At 43.7% G+C, this 19,014-nt stretch overlaps 1 protein-coding gene across 1 annotated transcript in view; it reads left to right on the forward strand.

The window, feature by feature from the left end:
* The window catches only part of LOC148480568 (sickle tail protein homolog), a 476,900-nt gene that overhangs the window by 363,795 nt on the left and 94,091 nt on the right, over window positions 1–19,014 (forward strand). The window contains exon 4 of the mRNA XM_088454201.1: window positions 9,043–9,238. Coding sequence (XP_088310327.1) covers window positions 9,043–9,238 — 196 coding nt within the window. The remainder of the gene's footprint in view (window positions 1–9,042; window positions 9,239–19,014) is intronic.

Here is a 19,014-nt window from a genome sequence, read left to right on the forward strand (position 1 = left end):
CGGTGGCAGGCACAGGAGCGGGAATACAGGTAAGTATAGGGTTAGGTCTACAATGGAGCAGGCTGCAGGACCTCTGACGTCACAACTATGTGACCTGCGACAACAGGGGGAGGAGCAAGGTTCAGAACAGGGGGCCAAAAGTGTACTCTCGTTGGCTCGCTTCGCTTGCCACGCTTCGGGCAGGTTTATATTCCCACTCTATACCCACGTGGATAGTAACAGTGGTAGCTGACCAGCCCTGTAGTAGTGGTCATATAGTGGTGACATCAGAGGTCCTGCCAACTTGGACTGCATAAAGGGCAATACTACTGGGGACATTGCATAAGGGGCACTGCTACAGGGGACATTGCATAAGGGGCACTACTACAGTGGGCATTGCATAAGGGGCACTACTAATAGGGGCATTGCATAAGGGGCACTACTACTGGGGCATTAAGGTGCATATGGAATGGAAAGGAATGTTCCCAGAGTGACGAGAATCGGTGGCATGTCATGTTGACACGCCCCCATTTTAATTTGCCATGCCCCTTGGGGCATGTGGCCATGCCCATTTTTTGGGCACGCGCTCACACAGTTGGGGAGGGGCCCATTTTTCATCTTGCCCTGAGCGCCAAAGACCCTAGTTACGCCACTGAATGATATATAGATGTGTTTTGGCTGAAAGCATACCTCTCCAGTCATATGTATCTAGCTGCTTCATACCCACCAACATTCCAATACATTTCACCGAAACCATGGGTAGATGTATCCAAAGTTCCAAACCACTTCCAGAAACCTCCTTGGTTCACCAGGCCATGCCCAATTACAGGCATTCTAAAGCAGAAAGGTGTTTAGAAAATAGCGGTCTGTTGGCTTCATGTATTTTATAGTTAAGATCAGTATTTACGAAAAAGGAATACCAACATTTTATGAAAAATGATCCCACTTGATGGAGTAAAACATGTTTTCCATCATTTGAAGTTCTGTTCATGGCAGGGTTCATTTTTGTGATATGTTATACATATTTAGTAACATTTTGTAAAAATAGTAATATTCTTTTTATTATTATTATTATTATATGGAGCCACAAGGGGTCTGCAGTGCCTTACAGAGTACTTAAACAATATGAACAAAACAAGTAAAACATGACTTTCAGTACAGAACACTGCAGGTCATGGATAAGGTTTATAAACATGTTGCAGCAGCAGTCGTTACACCCAAATAAGCAACGTGGCGGCCAAACCCAAAGGTTATATGTTGTTGGCAGTGGGAAGGAGATGAAGTTAAAAGTAAGGGAAGGAAAAGCACATGACAAAGAGGGCCCTGCTCTTGAGAGCTTAAAATCTAAAGGGGAGTTGGGGACAGACAGGGGTGACACAAAGGGAGAAGGGAGTGAGAAGGGAGCATGGCGCTCTGGGTTAAGATGGAAGCTGGAAAACTTTGATAAAGAGGTTGGTCTTCAGAGTCCATTTGCACATTTGTAGAGAAATGGAAAGCCTAATAAGGAGAGGGAGAGAGTTCCAGCACTAGGGAGCAGCACGGCAAAAATATTTGATGCAGGAGTAGGTGGAAGTTATCTGTTGGGAGGAGAGGCGGCGTTCATTAGTGGAGCGAAGTGGGTAGTTGTGTAATAGGAGATAAGATTGGAGATGTAAATAGGAGAGGTTTGGGTCAGGGCTTTGTAAGTAAGAGAGGGAAATAGGAATTGGGTTCTGAAGGGGAAGGAGAGCCAGTGTAGTGCTTGTAGGAGTGGGTAGGCAGATGTAGTACATTTGGAGAGGTAGATGGGCCGGGCAGCAGCTTTGAGGACAGATTGGAGTAGAGAAAGGTAGGAGTGAGGGAAGCTAGATAAGAGGATGTTACAGTAGTCCAATCTGGAGATGACCAGTGAGTGGATGAGGGTCTTAGTTGCCTCCAAGATGAAAAATAATCTGATCCTGGAGATATTTCTTAGATGGAAATGGTTGACCTGTGAAAGGTACTGAATACGTGGGTTGAATGAGAGGGAGGAGTCAAGGATAACTCCAAGAAAGTGCACTTGTGGTGTAGAGGATATGATGTTACTGTCAATAGATAATGAAATTGAGGAATGTGAGGTTATTCGGTAGAAGGAGGGGTGATAAGTAGCTTAGTCTTAGTCACATTAAATTTAGGAAAGCACTGGGGAGAAAATAGCAGAGAGACAATGGAGATGCAAGTAAGCAGAGAAGGGAAAAGGCAGGAGAGGTAGATCTGAGTGTCATCAGCATAAAGATGGTATTAGAGACCAAAGGAGCTGATGAGCTCATCTAAAAAGGATGAGCTCATAAAGGAAGAATAGAAGAAGTCCAAGAATAGAACCTTGGGGGGCACCTACTGGTAGTGGAAGTGGAATCATGAGACGAGAAAGAGAAAGAATGGTCAGAGAGGTAGTAGGACAACTAGGAGAGGGCCGTATCTTACAGTCTTATTGAATCAAGGTTTTGCTGGAAAAGAGGATGGTCCCCGGAGTCAAAAGCAGCATAGAGGTCAAGGAGAAGGAGCTGTGCGTAGTGACCCTTGCATTTGGCAGCAAGAACGTCATTGCTGACTTTAGTAAGGGCAGTTTCTGTTGAGTGGAGAGGCCGAAATCCAGACTGAAATGGTTCAAGCAGGGAGTGGGATGAAAGAAAGGTGGTTGTAGACAATCCGCTCAGAGGCAAATGGGAGGAGAGAGATTTGGCGGTAGTTAGAGAGAGTGTTTGGATCAAAGGTGGGTTGTTTAAGGATGGAGAGACAAGTTCATGCTTTACATCAGGTAGAATGGTGCCTGATGAGAGGGAAAGATTGAAGACATGGGCAGGATGGAAACAGGCAATGGGGGAGAAGGATCGGAGAAGCTGGGAGGGGATAGGATCAAGAGGGGTGGTGGAAGGGGCTGAGGACCAGATTAGGGTCATGACTTCATATCCAGATGGGGAAGACATGGAGAGGTAGGCTGGGTAAAAAGAGGATGGGATGACAAGGGTCTAATGAAATGTGATGTTCTAATGGATGGATTCAATTTTAGATGTGAAGTGGGTAGCAAAATCAAGGACTGAGTGATAAGGGAAGGTGAGAAGAGGTAGGGGACAAGAGGGAGTTGAAAGTGGCAAAGAGATGATAGGGGATGGAGGGCTGGGAGGGGATAATACAACTGTAGAGAGGGAGAGGGCAGCACTTTAGTTTGAGAGCATAAATGTGAAATGGTGGAAGTCTGCATAAGAGCGTGATTTACTCCACTGTCACTTGGCTGTTCATGAGCACTTTTAGAATGCTATGGTTGAGGAAGGGATCTGCAGCGGTGAGTAGTGACTGCTGGAGCAACAGAGTCTAGGGCAGAAATAAGGGAAAACATTGTCTAGAGAAACCACTTACAGATGTGTCCTCTTACATTTAGCCTCCTTGCGAATTAAGCACCTTTTCGTGCAACTTTTTACCTTCAATTGCTGACACTGTAAAGTAGTATTTCGCATGCAGTTACACCCGCATTTGCACATAGGATAGAGTCATGCCATATGTCATTTTAATCAGCAGAAGCTGCTTGTGCATCCCATTAGCATCTCTGTGCGAATAAGTTTTGAAGGTCAATAGTTGGATAAAAAGACTCTAGGCACAACTGAGTCACACGCCGGCTCTCATGCTTTTTGTGTAATGCGACTTGTAGTGCACGGAGGATAGATGTATGTGGACACATCTGTAGTCAGGGCAGGAGAAAGAGACAGGGACTTAGGGCCTGATTCAAACCCACTTGCAAGTGGGTAGATGGTCGGGCAGTGCACGGCGTGCATGAGCCACGGAGCGAGCGAGAAATCACTTGCTCCGGCGCTCGCATCCAAAAGGGGCGGTTGTCGATATTGATCGACAGCACGACCCATTTCGTAGGTGGGTCAGGGGGAGTGGCTGGCCAAGGGTCTCGTCGCAAGCCCCGATGGTCGGGACCATCGCGACCATCACCTGGCCGCTCGATAAAGCTGTGGGTGGTCATTCACAGCTTAGCGAGTGGCCGGAAGGCCGGTCATAAAAAAAAAATAACACCCTTCAGACCTGCGAGAGCTGCCTCCAGCAGCAAGCGGGTCTGAATCAGGGCCTTAGTGTCAATCACCTCAAGGTTACACTTGGTGATGGTGGCCTTGGGGGGTGTAGGTGGAGAGGGAGTGAGGAATAAGTTTAAAGAAAGAAGATGATGGTTAGAGAGAGGGAATGGGGAATTGGTAAAGTCAGATATATCACAATGGTGAATAGCCTGTCTGGACCTTTACCACAGAAGAGCTAAAGTACAGAAATTGCTGAAAGAGGTAATGCAGACTATAATCGAAAAATGTCAGAGCGCACAGTGCATCGCTTAGGTGCAGCCGGTGCATTGCATCGGGGCCTGCAGTTATGAATAAGTCTGCAATTGGTGGCATTAAAACAAGTATGGCTGACTCATTATACACTGCCCCATGCTGTGCAGCAGGCCATCCGAAACTAAGAATGAGGTAATGATGAGGTCCGTCCAGAGTAGAGGAGGAGGAGGGGCTCCCTCCAGTCTTGACTCATCGCCTCTTTCTCCCTGATCCCGGCTCTTCCTCTATGCGGCGGCCCTACTCCTACCCCAGGAGATCAGATGTCACAATCTCATGACCGATCCCAGTGCGATGAGAGGAACCCCCTGCATGTCCCTGGGACAAGAGGGACTTCTGGACTTGTTGCTGTTTACCTGGCAAGACGTAGAGGATCGGAGTGTCCGTAACTTTGACTCCTATCTAATGTGCCCTCATTCTTTGTTTACATCTTGTAGGCACAATAAATTTCCAGGACTTTGTGTGTGTGTGTGTGTAATATATATATATATATATATATATATATATATATTGGTAGCCAGCGAGAAGGTTTGTGGAGCTCTCATCTGCACTGTGGCAGGAGAGGGTTGGGGCAGCGTAGCAGTTGTTGGAGTGCATGACGTGCAGTTACGCTCCAGAGTACGTGGCCTCACACATCATGAAGCCAACAAAAGTCACGACAGGGTCCTCAGTGTTAGGAGGTATGTGTGTGTGTGAACTATTTTTTACATCTTACATGTGTGTGTTAGAGGCAAGGGGGGGGGGAGGAGACCCAAAGCACCTGGGCCCACCACATGCTAGCTCCGACACTGCCCATGTCGAGCAATGGAAGAATATGACCTGCTCTGATGAATCACATTTTTATTTTTACATTTTACATCATGTGGACGGCCGGGTGGGTTGTTTACCTGGGGAAGAGATGGTACCAGGATGCACTATGGGAAGAAGGCTGGGCCGGCGGAGGCAGTGTGATGCTCTGTGCAATGTTCTGCTGGGAAACTTTGAGTCCTGGCATTCATATGGAAGTTTCATGTGGAAGACATGTCCCGCTACCTAAACATTGTTGCAGACCAAGTACACCCCTTCATGACAACAGTATTCCCTGATAGCAGTGGCCTCTTCCAGCAGGTTAATGCGCCTGGCCCATTGGCAGAAATTGTTCAGGAATGTTTTGAGGAACATGACAGAGAGTTTAAGGTGTTTTCTTGTTCTCCAGATCTCCCAGATCTCAATCCCATCGAGCATCTGTGGGATGTGCTGAAAAAACAAGTCCGAGCCATGGAGGCCCCACCTCGCAATTTACAGGACTTAAAGGATCTGCTGCTAATGTCTTGGTGCCAGATACCACAGGACACCTTCAGAGGTCTTGTGGAGTCCATACCTTGATGGGTCAGAGCTGTTTTGGCGGCACAAGGTGGACCTAGACAATATTAGGCAGGTGGTTTTAATGTTATGGCTGATCGGTGTATACTGTATATATATAAATCTAGTGTACCGTAGTAAAAAGAATAATGCACCTTTTGTTGTTCACACATTCCTATGACCTGTATACAGTCTGTGATTGTAGGAATCCTCCATGACTTATAATATCAGTTTCATTTGCAACAGTAAGCGCATTGTCCCGTATAGCGCTGTACACTGTAAATACTGTAACAGGATGAGAAAGCATATTGCTAGCTAAAAATAATGCAGCCAGCTCCTGCTAATTGCAGAGCAAATGTATCCAACTGATTTCACAGCAGGGTGCCAGATTATACCTAATATTGTAATAGCAACATGTCACAGACATGACCTCCAGATGCTCTGTTCTCAGTGCCAGTTATTTATGTCATATAATTACAATTTAATCACAGTGACAGAAGTCGACAATTGTTAGAAGGCAGCATATTCACTAATGAAAATGCAAGTTATTAATAGGATCCAAAGCATACAAATAGCTTTATTAACACAATACATCTGGTTAAACAATGTTACAGTAATAATTTATAGTTATAAAAGTGGCTTTATTAACACAATACATCTGGTTAAACAATGTTACAGTAATAATTTATAGTAATAAAGTGCTGCATTCATGTCATGTATATATATTATGAAATAGTTTGTATTTAAATTCTGATTGTATGTATATTAATTCTATGGGTATAATTATACCGACCTACTGTCCTAGAGCCAGAGGAGCCGTGAGGGGGTGGAGTGGATGCTAGTTACCCGGGCCCAGGCTCGTTTAACTTCCTTGCGAAGTGGGTGGGTCCTGATGATGTGAAACAAGCATACACAAGTAGAGGGCACTGCAGGCTCTTACTTATTTCAGTTGCATCCAAATGGAATTTAACAGGGCATTCTCACGCAGGATTGCTTGCTCTGCAGAGTTCATGGTACATACACCTATTTCCGGATGTATCTCGTGCGCCGGTGATTGTGCAAGTGTGCGCTTATAGTAATGATGGCTAGCAAACCAAGATTATGATAAGGGGTGGCGAACTGTGTACAAATCTGTATCCGGTCGGCTATACGCATTAAGGGCCTTATTCAGACCCGGTCGCTAGGTTGCATTCGCACAAAGCCTGCCGATGTTTGCGATCTGCGCATGCATGTAAGACGCAGTGCGCGTGCTCGAACTAGTCCATGCGATCGGGAAGCGTTCGCACCCTGTACACAGACGCTCCACAAGCATGAATGACAGGACAAGCCGTTTGTGCATTTATCATGGAATTCTTACATCCCCACCACCTAATATTAACACTCGGCAGAAGCACCTGTAGTTGCAGTTACAGGTGTGAGTCTATTTGGGTGTGCCACCGTCTGCTTGTACATCTGGGCACTGCAGTTTTCACTCATACTTCAGCAGCAAAATTGTTTGCATTCCCTCAGGTTATATATTTATATGTGTGACACCAATGAGGTCTTTGCTGTATGCTTGGATTATTTTTTCTGCTAGAAAGTACTGTAATACCTCTTTTCCACCAAAAACCCGTGTCCGACCTGGGTTTTCAGATATGGGTCCAACCCAGGTCAGACACCGTTTACACAGCACCATCGATCTGGGTTATTCTCAGGTCAGCCCCGTTCACACTGAACCTGGGTCAGCCCTGCTAAACTTGAGGTCATAAAAAGTGGGAGGTGACTGATCCACAACCACCAATTAGCTAATTTTAGGCATGACCCAGGTCGGATAACCCGTGTTGCGCCGTTTACACTGCACCATTACCCAGGTCCATCCTGGATCCGACCCTGGTAGCTACCTGGGTTGGATTGCCGGGTCACTTGACCCAGATTATTTTTCAGGAACCCTTTACACTGAGCTGCGACCCGGGTGGACCCAGCAATAACCCAGGTTTTTGCTCTGGTGTAAAAGGGATATAACTCAGCTCCCAAATCATAGGCTTCATGCAGACATTGGCAGCTTTTCCTGTTTTCCTACAAGTGCTGTGGATATTTTACCTCTTTTGTTGTGTATTTTGACACATTTTCCAGTCTCTGAATTGCAGATGTATCCCCATAGCATGCTGCACCCAAACCCTTATATATCTAAATATAGGACCAGAGCGGGACGCAGTGAACGTGAAAAATGCTGACATGAATTGTGTAAAAAATAAAATAAAATACATGTTTTATGTTCCCAGGCTATTTTTCTCTCTTGGGCAGCTACTCCCATGGATGTCTGTAACTCTCAGACTTGCATTATATCTCTTTTTGGCCTAGACAAGTGCCCTTCTCACATGGATGCTCACTTTTGGAGGACGTCCTGCTCTAGACAAACTCCCAGTGGTGCTGTATTCGCTCCATTTCCTTATGAAGGAATTGACGGCACTCCAGGGATATTAAAAGTCTTTCAGATCTCATAACCTTCCCAATTGGACCTTTTCATATACCATTTCTTGGCTGTTCAATTCAATTTGAACTCTTTAATTGTAGACCGGTGGACTCCACTCAATTAATTATGTGATCTCAGAAATAATTGATTGCGTTGTCGCTCACTTTGGTGTATGTTAGCAATAGGGGTAAATAGTAAACATTGTAAACAAGCATAGAAATATTTTGAGTTTGCTAATTATTTCATAGTTTTTTAGCATTTTGTGTTGGTGTGCTGTAAAATGTACTGATTACATTCATTCGGATTCCATGATGTAAGAAAATAAGATGTAAAAGTGTGTGAATCCCCTTTACAGCTATTGCACATGGTAGGCCTGCAATATGAGGCCTCTGTCTCATGTCTAAAAGCAAAGATATCGTCTCTGTATTATATAACATTGCATGTTTGAAGTAGGAAATATATACGTGCTACATATAATATACTAATCAAGACCCATTAGTTGGCTAATAATACTGCTTTTCCACCTAAGTCCAGGGTCTGACCCTGGACTTAGCAAAACGGGTCAGACCCACTACACACCCACTACATGAGTGCAGTGGAACACTTCTCCCAGTGCTTGGAGATGACATCTTCTCCAAGCGCTGAGAAACCAGGAAGTCCCCATGCTGTAAACGGTGACCCGGGTCGGACGACCCCGGTTACCCGTTTGCACTGCAGGGTTTCACGGGTCGTTCCCGTGTTAAACCCTGCAAGTTACCTGGGTTTATTTTTTATCTAAAATCAAAAGGGATTTTACAAATGCCTGTTTCCGCAGTAGTGGTGCAAATTTATTATTAATAATAATAATAATAATCATAATAATAATAATAATTAAGTATTCGTTTTCTGCAACCACCTAATATCACCATATTTTTATATTTTGTCCAGACAAAAAGTCCAAAGCTTTCTTCAAGTCCACAGCCAAGCCTGGGAGAACCAGCAGAACATCTCTCGGAGGCGTCTGCAGACTCTGGAGACGCCATGTTTGAAGGGGAATCGACCATGCCTTTTGTCAGAGGCAGCCGAACAAGAGCCAGCCTCCCAGTCGTCAGATCGACCAATCAGACAAAGGAGAGGTCATTAGGTAATATGCTTCATTCATCATTTAGCAGTTTATGTTTGTATATTTAAGCACATGTAGAAAAATTCATGTATGCTACATACCATAGAAAACATTGCAGTGAATGTAGGCCATTTGATCAGGATTGTTTTAAAATGATAATTACAATATATATAGTTTATTAGAACAATGTATCACATTACAAATATAGTGTCAGTTGAAATATCAGATAATTACACTACTTTAAAGATTCTCAGTTTCTAATAACAGTTCTTTCCCTATCCATCCATATTTATAAATGTATTTGCTATTTAGTGATTAAGGCCATGAATAGCGAAGCTGCCAGCGGCCTATCTATAATGGGTGCAGGGTGTACAGTGTGGCACACCCTACATCCATATATTATATTCTCCTCTCAGGAGTCCCATATAGGATGCACAAATTGTCGGAGATTTGCACAGTAGAGAAGTCACCGGGAACATGGTGCAGGTTCCATGTTCCCAGAGACTTGTGCAGGGACAGTGCCAGAGCCTTCCACTGACCTGCATCGCCCGCGATGTACATGTGCCTCTAATACAATAAGAAAATTCCCCCCCCCCCAAAAAAAACAAAACGTTGGGGTTATCTTGGACTTGTATGATTTTTATTCAACATTTAAAGCCCAGCAGAGCCACTACAAAAGTCGGAATACTATATATGTTTCACAATGCAAATGTGATCTACCCCAATTGCTGCAGGAATTCATATACTGATTTATATCAGCTGTGTCTGCTGGAGACAATTACAACAGTGATCTCCTATATGTTATAAGTGAATTGATAGTCTCCAAGTGGAAACATTGACACTAGACACAAATAGAGACTTTTATACGGATGCCAGCAGCTATTACCTCAATTTAACTGGGATAGATTGCAAAGATGCTTTATCTTGGTCACTGGCAATTATTTTCCTACTAATGGTTTCTCGATTTATGAAATTATTGTCATTGTTGTGTGTTTTTTCTTAATATGTATTAAATATATGGTATTTTATGCTTTTAGTCACCATCTGTGTTTTAGTTTACATACAATATTAACACCAGTACAAATTACAGACAGCGCAGATTTTTTCCTTTTTCGCCCGCGAAAGAGGTGGAGGCCCATGTGTTGGGAGAGAAAGTAGGGGGAATCCCATTATCAGTCTTTCCAGGAAGGGATCCCAGTCCTTCTGAAAGATAAAAAAAGTAAAAATTATTTAAAATAAAAATGGAAATCAATTTAATAGACAGTCTATAGTTCAAATTGCGCGGTGATTGGTGACACGTTTGCCCGGGGCTCTCTCATGGTGGTTTGCGACTGTGGAAAGCTATTTATAAAAACACTGTGGGCCTGATTCAGAGCCGGACGCACTGACCAGAGCGCTCGCTCTGAATCAGGGCCCTCCTACCTAAACTTGGAGAGGCCTCTTGGCCGCTCGCATAGCTGTGGGTGACCACCCACAGCATATGCGAGCGCCCAAAAAGATGGTCCCCTTGTGGTAGGGTCTCGGTGACCGCAAGCCCTGGAGTGATTTTGGCTCTATCAAAGCCAAAATCACTCCCACTGACATCACTAGTGATGTCAGTGGGGCCGGACCCAGACGGTAGGCGTTCCCATGGCAACGCCTCCATCTGGCAGCCACGTCCCCGGCACGCCCACCAAAGGGGGCGTGCTGTCAATCAACATCGACAGCACGCCCCCTTTGGTGCGAGACCCGGAGCGACGACTTCCCCGTCGCTAGCCGTGTCTCACGCATGCGAACGACGGAGCAGCCTCCGTCGCGCGCATGCGCACTAGGGCACCATCGACCCGCTTGCGAGCGCTCGCGAGCGGGTCTGAATCAGGCCCTGTGTTCAACAATGAGGCAATTGGATGTTCTTTGTCAGCAAGTTGTTCAGAATTGCTATATTAATGTCCAAATAAAACCTCATTCACGAGGTAAACTCTGTGACAGCGTATGATTCCAGTGTTAGGCCGCAGTTATTCATGGAATAGAATTAGCATTCCTCACATTACAGCGAGTGCTATTTCTATAATCTGGATGGTTATTAAATCTTGAGCTGCCAGGACGGATTGAATCAAAGTTATTCAAACAGGAAACCAGTTTCCTACAGTTTTTGTAGCTTTTTTCTATTCATTAGATGCTGACCCACTGTGAATGGCAAAGTGTGTGGGCACTCGTATCAAAGCCACCATCGGCTGAATCACTGCACAATGCTGGCACAAAATCTGCGTTTTCCTTTGAAAAGCATTATCTGAGGGAAACATTTTACTTCTTAACATCACAACTTGGGTTTCTTACAACTTTAAATTAGATTTAAGTCATTTAGAGTATTTTTTTCAGCCTTTTCATAACAAAGCCCCTGTTAAAATGAAGTCAATTATACTTTAGTGTCTTATGTTGGCAAAAGGCAGAACACGTTTGCATCGGTGGCCATATTGGACAGTACTGACTATCAGGGGCGGGCTAAGTGGCCGATCACATGATGGTCGTGTCAGTGAGGTCAGCAAATGGCTGCACACACAGGCCAGTCATGATCAATTTCTGAAGGAATTTTTGGTCACGCCCTGAAAGAATCTGGTCAGTTTTTTTAATCAGATTGTTCCATGGCATCTCGTTCGCTTTGTGACCATACTGGGGAAATTCGCTAATATCGTCTGTGATGCGGCCCTTTGTGTGACCATATTAATTGTTTACCTCAAACATATGATGTCTGTATACATTTATTAAGTGCTCCCCTATTTACCACAAACTCACCATTGTCTGTAAAGCGACCCAAGAACTAAGCAACAGGATAATTGTTCTATTTGGCCACACACGTATAGGTGGCCAAATTGGGCATGATCAGTGGAAGAACTAAGCTATGTGGCCCAAAGGTGATGGTGGCTCTTCACTGTACCATCTTCGTTGCATGCACAGTTAAGTTGAGTGGAGGCCCAGGAGTCTGGACCGGCTATGTTCCTCCCTGGACAAGATCAAGCTTCCCTCTTAAGGTCCGTACACACTTGGCGATTTTACTGAGCGATTGCACGATTACGACATTGTACGACATCGCTCAGTAAACGTGCACAAATCGACCAGCGATGCCCGCTCCCGCTGGTCTTTCCCGACATTGTCCATTGCCTGAACATGCAGGCCAATCTGCCGATAACGACAGATTGGCCATGTTCAGGAATGATGGAGGGTGCCTAGACTGAACGACATATCGTTCAGTGTAGGCACTTTGAGGGATCAGGAACTACTGTACGATTACGATGTCGTAATCGTACTGTCATTCCTAATCGCCCAGTGTGTATACACCTTTAGACTCGGGACTGTACAAACAGACAGATGCCATAGCGCATTCCACAAAGCCATTACAGTCAGGGGCGCTGAGAACGGGGGAGGGGATTATAATGATTAAGGGCTTGTCTTGGGAGCCTGGGACAGCCATGCCGGCATGACTACAACACTTCTTATAGCCTTTATAGTTAATATTATCCTGAGGGGGGCGTTTCCACGCCCCTGTGTTTGGCCATGGCCCCCTTAGCACCCAGGCCCACAATATGGCTCTGCTGGCCTTGGACACAGGGCCTCATTCAGAGGCGGTCGGAGGATGCAAGCGGTCGCTCAGAAACTGGGCGGCCGCTTGCATCCTGACCGCCCGCCTCTGTTGCGGTCGTTAGGCTGTGAGTTAACACCCACAGCTCTAACAACCGCTCCGGTGATGGTCGCGATGGTCAGAGACCATCGTGACCATCGGGGCTTACGACGAGACCCTAGGGTAGGGTCTCCCTTGTCGTAAGCCCCGGAGAGCTTCTGGCTCTGTCTGAGCCGGAAGCTCTCCACTGACATCACTAGTGATGTCAGTGGGGCCGCTTCCAAACGGTAGGCATTCCCATGGGAACGCCTCCATTTGGGCTGCCACCCCCTCGGCCCGCCTTCCAAATGGGGTGAGCTGTCAATCAACATCGACAGCTCGCCCCCTTTGGATCAAGACAGCACCGGTCGTAGCGGGTCTCACGCATGCGCACGACGGCGCCGTCGCCGTCATGCACATGCTCTGTGGGGGGCCATCGACCCGGTCCGAGCGCATCGGCGCTAACGACCGGGTCTGAATGACCCAAACAGTCTCTCCCATAAAAAAAAAGTGGCTTATTTCAGAACAGTGAGACCCAGATCAATGTCATAACTGTTATACAGTCGAGAAAATAAGTCTTTCATCTTTGCTTGCACCGCAGTGCAATGGAGAGTTACTAGCTCCAACAAGTAATGCTTATTCAATAAATTTTTTTCCAATGGGGATTTGCAGTGTTTGGGGCTGTGTGTCTGTCACTCCACTCGTCCAACTCTGGCATGAAAGAGAAAATCACATGATTGCACATGATGAGAGCTAATAGATACAGTACTTGTGCCTCGCAGACATCCCTTCTCAGCTGCAGCTTGTTAAAATGCGCCCATACTGGCAATACTTAGATTTATATACTCAGTGACTATTAATAAAATCTGAATGCTTACATCCACAGACCATTCACATGGAAATATTCCAGGCATCTATCATTAATCTGATTAGTTCTAACATTTCAATCCATCTCTCCTGCAATAATACAGCTCAAGCGTATGCACTCCTACGAAGAGGTACATTTAGATATTTAATATTGTATATGTTCATGCTAGTTAGAACAGTGGAGAGTTGCAGACTCTTGTGCTCTTTTATCAACAATTGCTGTCTGTAAAAGCCTTATTGCAATGTTCTTATGTAAGACAAGTATGTACATAGGAAGTATGGTGTGCACAGGGATAAAAGTCCCTCCTGTTGTCGGATTTCCTCAATAGTCCTTAGCACTGTGCCAGATCTCTGGAAACATGGCGCAGGCACCATTTCCCGGTGATATCTGTAGTGGCATGCGCAGATCTAAAAGCATGGTTGATGATTCCCATGCTTTATCTGCGGTGCCAACAAAGAGGTGAGTATTGGGAATGAGTGCAGGCCGCAGTGTCGTAAGTTCAGATGCTCGGAGGCAAGTTATAATTTGGTGCCCCCCGTCAGAGCCACTGACACTGTAATGTAGCAATTCGCATGCAGACAGGCTATAGATAGACAAAGGCCGCAGCTGATGGTCTGACATGGAGCTCTATGGTGGCTTCTCAGGTGCCGGGAAGGGGTGCCATGTATTGGGCGGCCGTGATAGTACATAGTTACAGCCCTAAGTGGGGTGAATATATTGTGGACAATGGAGGAGGTGCCCCTTCAGTGCTGGAGCCTGGCACCTCCATTGTCTCCCATAGTTCTGCCCCTGGTGGGCCCCTCATAGATATGCCCATGACATATACTGTATGTATCCATACTTGCTTTACTGTGCATCATGCCCCCATTCTTTTCAATCTGGGGGTGTGCCCATTGCTCCTTGAGCTGCCCCCCAGCCTCTCTCAGCATTTTGTTTATGCCATGTGCATCCATTCATCACTGCTCTGAGATTCAAAGAGTGCCTGCCAACCCCCCTATCTATCTAACTATTCATCTTCTATCTATATATCTCATATCTATTGTCTATCAGGGGCGTATCTTCCTATTGGCCTGGATGGCCCTTGCCAGGGGCACCAGCCAGGGGGGGGGGAACTGTTTCAGCCCAACATCACTAGCACATGAGCTCCTGTCCCCTCTGCTCTTAGCAGTATCCTGCAGTCAGCTGCAGCAAAGATCACTGGTCTCCTTCTGTCTCCTCTGCTCTTACCAGTGTTCTCCATTCATTGTTGCTATACCTCTTCTTATATGTCCCTTTATATCAGAAACATTTAAGATTAGGGAGAGTATTGTAATTTTTTTTTATTTTTATCCCTAATATATTTCATCCCCCACAATACCCAACACATACCAATCACCACTCACTAATTCCAATATGTCAACTGTGCAGGAAAAGAGTGCAAGCACCACATCAATCACAAGGCTCTATTCGCAAGGTAATTTGCACATATGCAAATTATCTTGCCCACAATGCATCTTGTTTGTTATTGATGCCCTCTTCTCCTGTGTTGTTGACATATAGAAATTAATAAACAGTGCTTTTCATGTAGTAAGTGTTATAACTGAAAAAAAAATTTTTTTTATATATATATATATATATATATATATATATATATATAGTGTCTCCCTATTTCTACAGGCATGTAAATTGAACTACCCCCAGTGTAAGTGTAATAAATTTATGTTATTCTCATTTTGGGGGGACTGGCTATTATCTTTTTAGGTGGTGGCTAACCCCGTGATGGGAATAAGACATGATCCATATGGACTGTCTTCATTCTTATGTGGGAAAATATGAAAGCTCTATCATCCCAGTAAATTAAAGGTGGAGTGTAGGTATCACTTGTTAAAAACTGTAATGCAGTATAGATAGCCCAATTTGAATATATGTAAATTATGTTATCCATAATGTATTTTGTTTGTTTTTGATTCAATGTTTTTAAGCTTTTCCTGTGTTTTTTTGCATAAATAAATTTATATATAGTGGTTTGCAATGGAGTAAGTTCTATAAAAGATATATATATTACAAAGAGAAATAAAAATTATACTCTCCCTATTTCTTCACATGTGTGAATTAAACTACTCCCAGTGTGTGTGTTTTTTTTTTTAGTAGAAGCAGTCATTGGAGGGGGGCGCCAATCCCTTAGTTTGCCAGGGGCGCTCGGACCCCTAGATACACCCCGTCTATCTATCTATCTATCTAATATCTATCTATCCATCCATCTTCTATCTATCTCATATCTATCTATCTCTTATCTATCTATCTAATATCTATCTATCTCATATCTATATTTCTATCTATCTATCTCATATCTATCTATCTATCTATCTATCTATCTATCTATCTATCTCATATCTATCAATCTATCTCCTATCTATCTATCTATCTATCTATCTATCTATCTATCTATCTATCTCCTATTTATCTATCTATCTATCTCTTATCTATCTATCTATCTCATATCTATCTATCTATCTATCTATCTATCTATCTCATATTTATCTATCAATCTATCTCATATCTATCAATCTATCTCCTATCTATCTATCTATCTATCTATCTATCTATCTATTATATCTATCTATCTCTCTATCTCATATCTATCTATCTCATATCTATCAATCTATCTCCTATCTATCTATCTATCTATCTATCTATCTATCTATCTATCTATCTATCTATCTATCTATCCATCCCAGATTTATCTATATCTTATCTTTCTATCTATCTATCTCATATGTATCTATCTATCTATCTCATATCTATCTATCTCATATGTATCTATCTCATATGTATCTATCTCATATGTATCTATCTCTCTATCTCATGTCTGTCTATCTATCTATCTATCTATCTATCTATCTCATATCTATCTATCTAACTATCTATCTATCTATCTATCTATCTATCTATCTCATATTTATCTATCTATCTCATATCTATCAATCTATCTCCTATCTATCTATCTATCTATCTATCTATCTCATATTTATCTATCTATCTATCTAACTATCTATCTATCTATCTATCTATCTATCAATCTATCTATCTATCTCATATTTATCTATCTATCTCATATCTATCAATCTATCTCCTCTCTCTCTCTCTCTCTCTCTCTCTCTCTCTCTCTCTCTCTATCTCTTATCTATCTATCTCTTATCTATCTATCTCATATGTATCTATCTATCTATCTATCTCATATCTATCTATCTATCTATCTATCTATCTATCTATCTATCTATCTATCTATCTGTCACTGTGAACAGCAATTTCCGACTTAAGAGCTGGGTGCAGTGCTGTTAGCACACGCGGTAAGCCCGTAACTATTGTAGCATTTCAAACCTCAGGAGGTTGTGAGCAGAAATCCTCTAGTCTCTGGTTTACAGCGCAGCCAATTGAACAGCTCCCGGCGCTCATTCCTGTCACTAAACAACATCTCGTTCAATTAAATTCTCCCCTATGACTTAATAAATCTGCCACAGATTATACTTTAACGTTGCTTTTTGCACCTTCCAGGTAGATTTTATGTTAGAGGAAGGTGCAAGTTACATTATGCACATTTCCATCTGGCCTCGCGATTCCCACAAAGCAAGTGCCGAGCATTTTTACTGTTTTAATTCAGCATAATGTGGGCACCAGGTACAGTATATCTCCTCCCATAGGTGCATAACTAAATGTTGGTATTTTCTCCCCAGTATGTAAATGATCGCTGTTGTCTGTCTCTTTGGGGCAGGTGAGATGCTGGGAGTTATGCCCTAGCATCAATTCCAGAATCTTTCTTTCCTGAATAGTGATCATTTATATCCCCTCCACCCTATGACACACCCAGTAGCGTGAAAGTACCCTGTCCATAGTGAAATAACAGCTTTCATGCAGACTGTGCCTGAAGCTAAATAGATAACTGATAGAATAGAAACATCCTTAGAAGTCCTCGGGGCATATACTGAGTGCCCTGACTGTAATATATGAATGGAAAATAAATATGTAGAAGACACCATGAATCATCAGGGGCGCTGAAGGCTGTATGTGTGATGTGCATGTCAAAAGGGACACGCCACTTTCCCCCAGGCAGCCGAGAACACACCCAACAGGCTAAGGCTGACAACAGCATGTAATAATAACCTGAGGGTCTGTGGCGTGAATCACACTAACCAGCATCACCTTGCTTGTGTGGTGCTCGGGACCTCTAACAATCCATTAAATATAGGTCAAAGTATTTCCTCAGTTTGGCATTGGGAACCTGTCTGTGAACCAGAACTAGCTATTTCCTTGCTATTAATTACCCTTTGTTGAACCACAACATTACCGTCACCCAAATACGCATTCTTCTTGTTTGGTTAGGCATGGAAGCCCCCTGCAATGTGCCGTTACAGACTTACATTATTTATGATATATTGACTCACATTACCCATCACTGAACTTTGCGATTCATTCCATAATGACACTACTAATAGTAAAATGAATAATAGATTCATATATACTTATTGAGTTTATGTAGGGATGAGCAGCTACTTATAGTACCCTACAGATGTCACTGTTGCTATTTCTTTGCATAGAAAACTTTCTTTTGCTGTCATAAACAGCAGAGGCATATCTGATACTGCTCGTAATAGGGGAATTAGTGGTCTAGTTATCACAGGTGTTGGTGCCAGAGATAGGGCTTGTCTCTATTTAATAAGCCCTTCAGTTGTGAGATAGCCATCACCGGGTATCACCAGCGATAGCCATCGCTTGCAACCTCAGGCTGTCTATTTAACAAGGACAGTGACGGTATAAGAATGCTGTCCTCCTTTAGGGACCTGTTCGTAAAGTATTCAACTCGCTGTGGGTAGCGGTGGTGGATAGAAAATCACCGAAGCAATTCAACATTAGCCCTGCGCGGAGACAGCTGATCCACAAATCAGCTGTCCCAGCCATCCCTATCACCGCCACTTTAGTCTGACTGCAGTACTAGTGCGCATGCATCAACTGGGTTCACGTATGCGCACAAAGAACAGGGGCGCAACCTGGGACTCCTTCCCATAGGGAAGTAGCAGGTTCAGGGAATCAGCGCCACCTGAAGATGCAAGAAACTATATAAATGCTCACAGGCGCCGTGCAAAGAAACAAATTTGTTCTTTACAGTTTTTAGTGTTTTTTGAGTGTCACTATTATAAGTGTTCGGGCAGCAGTGTTTACATTAGAGTGCAGCAGTGTTTATATTAGAGTGCAGCGGTGTTTATATTAGAGTGCAGCAGTGTTTATAATTCTTTATATTAGAGTGCAGCAGTGTTTATA

Source organism: Taudactylus pleione, unplaced genomic scaffold (genome assembly GCF_031769625.1).
Source record: "Taudactylus pleione unplaced genomic scaffold, aTauple2 ptg000610l, whole genome shotgun sequence".
In the NCBI taxonomy this organism is placed as follows: Eukaryota; Metazoa; Chordata; class Amphibia; order Anura; family Myobatrachidae; genus Taudactylus; species Taudactylus pleione.